The sequence below is a fragment of the Peromyscus eremicus genome, chromosome 3 (genome assembly GCF_949786415.1).
Source record: "Peromyscus eremicus chromosome 3, PerEre_H2_v1, whole genome shotgun sequence".
NCBI lineage: Eukaryota > Metazoa > Chordata > Mammalia > Rodentia > Cricetidae > Peromyscus > Peromyscus eremicus.
In genome coordinates, this window is record NC_081418.1 from 111620278 (window position 1) to 111627043 (window position 6766).

Consider the following 6766-nt stretch of genomic DNA (forward strand, 5'->3'; position numbering starts at 1 on the left):
CCTGTGAACACCGTGACTCCCGAGCCACATCCTCTCCCCGATTCTGGCTCCATTCCCGAACCAGCCAGCCCCTGACAGGACCTTCAGCCCCATGTTTACTTCTGGTCACATTAAGGGCTAAGATCTCCTGTCCTTGTCGTTGCTAATGTGTGCCTGTTGGCTGTTACCACACATCCTTATTAAGTCTGAACACGCAAATTTGGGGTTTGGTCTGTCATCAGACCCAACATCCAAACCAATTTGAGGTCAGTGTGAGGTTAAATCCTGTTCTCAGAAGGACAAGCACTACCAAATGGACATCTTTATTTTTAAATTTTGGTTTTGAGACAGGGTCTCATGCTACATAGGTAGCCTCAAACTCACTATATAATAAGAAGGCCTTGAATTCCTGATTTTCCAGCCCCCAGCTCCTGAGTGCTGGGATTATAGCCGTATGCCTCCATATCTAGCCACCACTATTTTATTTATTTTTTTGTAAATATTTGTTCATCTTCATTTTATGTGTATTGCTGTTTTGTCTGTATGTTTGTCTGTGGGCCACATGCATGTCTGGGTCCCCTGGAGGCCATGATACTCTGGAAGAGTGTTCTCAACCACTGAGCCATATCTCTAGCACCCCACGGTTATTTTAAAAGATAACAAACAGCTTTGGGATGTCTTTCTGCATGCTGTGAATATGTGTTGCTCTGATTGGTTGATAATAAATAAAGCTGCATTGGCCTATGGCCCAGGCAGGATGGAGCCAGGAGGGAAAAATCCAAGAGAGATAGTGGGAAGAGAAAGGAGAGGAAGAAGACGCTGCTAACTGCCACCAGGAGATGCAAGATGTAAAGTACTGGTAAGCCACAAGCCACATGGCAAAGTATAGATTTATAGAAATGGGTTAATTTAAGATGTAAGAGCCAGCTAGCAAGAAGCCTGAGCCATTAGGCCATATAGTTTGAAAGTAATATGAGTCTCTGTATTTGCTTGGGTCTGAGTGGCTGCAGGACCAGATGGGACCCAGGAAAACTTCTGGCTACCACATACTGAAGTTTAAAATATAACAAAATGATAATGCATTAGAAAGAAATATTCAGCTTAGTGATCAGGGAAGAGATGATGAAGATGTTTACCAAGATGACTCCAAACAAGAGCCACCTGAGTGTTTCTTCATGCTTTGCATGTGTGTGCTTCAGGAGGCTCCCCCAAGATCCTGGCCAGTGGGTCAACTCAACCAGCTTTCCCAGGGCCTTCACCGCCCGGGCCATATGCCAGAAGTACTCACCTCTCCCCATGGCAGAGGAAGCTCAATTTCCTTTTAGTAAAGTGAGGGAGATTATATCTTCTCTCTCCCTTGATCAGAATTTAAGTCCCACAGTCCCACGTGGACGGACTCTGAATGGGGGAACAAATGATCCGTAGAGGGCAGCTATAATCTACAGTTCTCCTCTTCTACTGATGGATTTCTCTGCTCTTAATGAAATGGAAGAAAAATAATAGAGAATATTAACATTTGCCATGCAAAGGACTAATAACTTATTTTTATATCCCCATAAAAACATAGCGAATGATATCGGCTATGCATCTTGTGTTCGAGAAGCAAAATATTATCTTCTAAAATTTTACACAGGAACAAATACTCATTTATGTGAAGATTCTTGGCCTGAACTATTTGGCTTCTTAATTTTGTACTCCAACTTGGGATTTAAAAAAATTTATCTCAAGTTAGTGTTTAAGCTGGGTGTGGTAGGAGCATTCTGGGATTCCATCTCTTGGGGGGCAGAAGCAGAGGCTCATAATTTCAAGGTAAGATCCCATTACAGAACCTGTAAAGCCAGCTTGGCTCCATGAGATTCAGTTCCAAACTCAACCCTATACCCCCAAAAGTAATTGTTTAAGGAGCCCACCCTTCCATGGCCCTCAGAGACAGAAGGAGAGGAGAGTACTACAGTTTGCATCTGATTGGATGGTTTGTGCCACAGTTGCCTCATGTTAGGCACTTGGCCAGCGGTGTTGGGGGTGGAAGCTTTAGGTGGTAGGGCCTATAGGGAAGTAACTGAGCCATTGGGGGAGATGTTCTTGGGGGAAAAAATTGAAATTCCCTTGAGAATCTGATTAGTGCTCTCAAAGGAGTTGTGTTGGCCAGTTTTATATCAACTTGACACAGCTAGACTTATCTGAAAGGAGAAACCCTCAATTGAGAAAATGCCTCTGTAAGATTGGGCTGTAGGCAAGGCTATAGGGCATTTTCTTAGTAATTGATGGGGGAGTGCAGCCCATGTGGGTGGGTGGTCCTAGGTTCTTTAAGAAAGCAGACTGAGCAAGCCATGATGAACAAGCCAGTAAGCAGCAGCCCTCCATGGCCTCTGCATCAGCTTCTGCCTCTAGGTTCCTGCCCTATTTTGAGTTCCTATCCTGACTTCCTTCAGAGATGAACAATGATGTTGATTTTTTTTTTAAACAGGCTCATCTTTTTATTGGACATGTTAACAAAAGAGGTTTAGTCAAAAAGACCAAAGCCCATGTCGTCATCAGACTCCTCAGATTCTTCCTTCTTTGCTTCCACTTTCTTCTCCTCAGCTGGGGCAGCAGCAGTAGAGGGGGCAGGACCGCCTGCTGGAGCCCCTCCAGCTCCTGGAGCAGGCCCACCAGCCCCTACACTGCAGAGGGGGCTCCCAATGTTGACATTGGCCAGGGCCTTTGCAAACAAGCCAGACCAGAAAGGTTCAACATTGACACCAGCTGCTTTAATGAAGGCATTGATCTTGTCCTCCTGCAGGGTGAGGGCGGAGTAGATGCAGGCGAGCTTGCAGACGGAGGCCATGTCGTGGACTGGCATGGTGCTAGTCTCCAGATGAAGCGAGGACCTCACCCCAACGCAGCCTTTGCTTCCTCAGAAAGACCGAGCACCTTGGCGGCAGCTGAGCAAAGGGATATTGATGTTTAAGGGAAAATAAATTCTTTTCTCCCCAAGTCACTTTCTTCATGATGTTTCATCATAGCATTAGTAACCCTAACTAAGACTGTTTTTTTTTTTCTTTTTTTTTTTTTTTCTTTTTGAGACAGGGTTTCTCTGTGGAGCCCTGGCTGTCCTGGGACTAGCTCTGTAGACCAGGCTGGCCTCAAACTCACAGAGATCCACCTGCCTCTGCCTCCCTTGTGCTGGGATTAAAGGTGTGCACTGATGGAAGCTTTTATATATAAAGCAAACTTGGGTCCTCCTAGCTACTCCCCTCCTCATGCTCCATGTGGCACCCCATGATTGCTCCCTCTCGCCATCAAGCCGTCTACTAAGATGTAATGCAGCCAGAAAGTGCTCCTCGGAGCCTTCAAAACCTGAGGTAAGTATTATTGCCTTATTTTATTTTTTATTTTCTTTATAAAGAACCTAGCCAGGGACTGTGGAGCTTGCTCAGTCATCCAATTGTCTGACACACAAGCGTGAAGATCTAAGTTTGGATCCCCAGTGTGTGTGTTTGTGTGTGTGTGTGTGTTAGAAAAGACAGGCAGATCCTGTTGTGGAATAATGTTGTGAAATATTAATTTTAAGATGTGTTACATTAGTTTATGCTGTGGAATATTTGTTTAATGATGTAAAAATGTGTTGCATTCTTTTATGTTACATTTGTTTAACTCTGTGAAGCTGTGTTGCTGTGCCTGTCTAGAATACCTGATGGTCTAATAGGGAGCTGAATGGCCAATAGCAAGGCAGGAGAAAGGATATGGGGCTGGTAGGCAGAGGGGATAAATAGGAGGAGAAATCTGGGAGAAGAAGATCAAGCAATGAGAAAAGAAAACCAACTACAGAATAATCTTTTTGTACAGTATGTGAGGATATGTCACTCTGACTGGTTTAATAAAAAAAGCTAAATGGCTAATAGCCAGGCAGGATTTTTGAGGCAGAAATAATGCTGAGAAGAAGAAGGTGGAATTGCCAGGCAGACAGGGAGAAGCAGGATGGGGAGTACAGAGAAAATGTAACCAAGCCACATAAAAGAATGTACATTAAAAAATGCGGGGTTAATTTAAGTTATATGAACTAGTTAGGAACAAGACTAAGCTATTGGCTGAGCTTTCATAATAATAAGTCTCCATGTGATTATTTGGGAGCTGGCTGGTGAGACAGAGAAAGGTTCTCTACAGATCCCTGAAGCTCATTGGCTGGAAAGTCTAGCCAAAAAATAAATAGGTTCAATGAGAGACTCTGTCTCAAAACTATAGATAGGAGCTAGAGAGATGGCTTAGTGATTAAGAGTATGTACTGCTCTTCCAGAGGATCCAAGTTTAGTTCCCAGCACCCACATCAGGTGGCTAAAAACTCATTTGACTCCAACTCAAGGGGTATCTGACACCTCCAACCTCCATGGGCACCAGGACACAAGTGTGTATATCCACACATGGACATACACATAGACATGTCATTAAATATAAATCTTAAAAAAATAAAGGTGGAGAGTGATCTTGGAAAGTACCTGATGATGACCTCTGGTCTCCATACACACATGCCCCTGCCTACACATGCACACACACACACATATAAACAAGTATATACATATACAAGAACATGTATATACACACACACACGTATATACATACACAAGAACACGGACACACATGGACACACACACACAGAGATATACACACATGGAAACCTAACAAGGGGCATTTTGTCACAGTAATGGAGAACAGAATACTACATACAGTGACAAGAAGATTATCAAGAAGATACTAAGTTGGTTTGCACTAGGACCGTGAGGAGGAGGGGTGGGGTGCAAGAGCCTGGGATGGAATAAGGTCACCACCAAAACTGTTGGCATTGATGAGACACTGGGTGATAGCTCTGTGATGTTTCCTTTTATCATTTCTAAGAAGTTAAAATTTTTAATTTTGTTATTACTGTGTGTGTGTGCGTGTGTGTGCATGTGCATGCATCTACACAAGAGCACATGTGTCAAGGCACACATGTGGAGGTTGGAGGACAGCTTTGTGGAGTCTCTTTTCTCCTTCCCCTTTTATACAGGTCCCAGGGATTGAACTCAGGCCATTCGGCTCGCAGAGTGAGAACGGTGAGCACCGTTATCTGCCGAGCCATCGCACTAACCCTCCTCTTCAGAATGTCTGTTTACATTTTCCATAGTAAAAAGTTCTGCTGGTTGGCTTGTGTGTTTAAAGAACGGGCTAAACATCCTCATGCCAGCATTAATCTTGTCACAGAGAAATGCAATCCAGGAAACTTCTCAACAGCCGCTCGAACCACACTTAATAAAACACAGTTTTCTCCACATTGGCCCGAGTTCCTTCAGTGGAAATCCCCCTCCCACACATACGTTGCTTGCATCTTAATCAAGAAGATAAAAATATGAACTTAAGCAATTGTGGAAATTTGATTAGCAGTACAACCTAGAGGCCAAATCATTCCTCAGTGATGAATGTCACTGGGCCCTTTGCTTGGGCGCTGACTCACAAGTGACATGCTGCGGCTTTCTAATACTTTGAATGTATTTCATTTCCTCAGATTTTGCTGAGGTTTAGCTCTTCATAATTACTTCTGTGTCTGTGTGCACATGTGTGTACATGTTCGCATGTATGCTCATTTGAGTGTAGAGGCCAGGGGCCAACGTCTGGCCTCTTCCCCAGTAGTTATCCACCTTACTTATTGAGACAGGATCTCTCACCGAATCTAAGCTCACCAAAGTACCAAGGATGGCTGGTTTGAACCCCAGGACTCCTGTCTCCGCTGCTCTGACTCTGGGGTTATGGGCATTTGCCATTACATTCTACTTTCTATGTGATTTCTGAAGACTATGCTCAGGCCGTTGTGTTTGCACAAGTGCTTGACCAACTGAGATGTCTCCCCAGTCTGCAAAGGGTTAACTTTTACGATTATTTTACCTTTTGAGAAGGAAAGTGTATAATTAAAAAATATCAAACAGACACAGAATAGCTGTGGTCTAAAGCACAGGTCCTCATCTGTACCTGCTGCCTCTGGAAGATTCATGACAATGTCTAAAGACCCTGCCAGCTGTCAGAGCTGGGGTTGCAGGAATCCTAGTACAACTAAGAAATCACCCACAGTGTGGAACACTGTGATCCAGAAAGTAAGCGGGGGCCCGGGCCATGGACCTGGGGAACTCATGGGACAGAGTGCCTGGGAATATTCATGAGTGGTAATTCCAGAAAGCAGGCCACGGCACAGCTACAGACATGAGGGTTCCAGACACTACAAGGAAGTCCCCAGGAGGACACAAGGGCACATACTCAAACATGTATGCAATCTGAGCATTTTGTCACCACAAATCACAATTTAATGTTGCAATTTCCCTTTTTTCAAATGTTCTTAGTCTTTGGAGACTAATGCACATTTTGTGGAAATAATGGTTTATGGACCAGTAGAACAGAAGTCCTGAGACTCAAGGAGAAGGACCAGCTGTTGGCGGATTTCAGACAATGAGTCACCTGAGTTGGCCCCCTGGAAAGTCTACAATCAAGGGAGATCTGAGCTACCGTAGCTCAGCTGGGTGGAACCCTCCCTCCCACCACCTGCCTCCCTCACCTGCCTCTCAAATGAGCTACACACTACAGCAACCACCCCTGAATTCTCCAGTGGCGTTCTCCCCCCCCCCGCCCCCCCCCCCCCCCCCCCCGCCCCCGTGCTTCCTTCTAGAATGAGAAAGAAATCCAAGTCAGTTACACCAAGGACCTAAGGAACTTCCAACTACGTTTAGCTCTTGCCTTCTAATTTAACTAGAAAACGGTCTTGTTGAACACCGTCATCCATAGACGT

The 6766-nt window shown here is 44.6% G+C and overlaps 1 protein-coding gene across 1 annotated transcript; it reads right to left on the reverse strand.

Annotated features, from left to right (window-relative positions):
- Nucleotides 1-2439: 2439 nt before the first annotated feature.
- Nucleotides 2440-2806, reverse strand: LOC131906019 (large ribosomal subunit protein P1-like). The gene is made up of 2 exons (XM_059256806.1): nucleotides 2714-2806; nucleotides 2440-2680 (listed from the first exon to the last, which is right to left on the reverse strand). Exons 1-2 carry the CDS (start codon nucleotides 2804-2806, stop codon nucleotides 2483-2485), a joined length of 291 nt encoding a protein of 96 aa, XP_059112789.1. The 3' UTR covers nucleotides 2440-2482.
- Between the last annotated feature and the right edge of the window lie 3960 nt (nucleotides 2807-6766).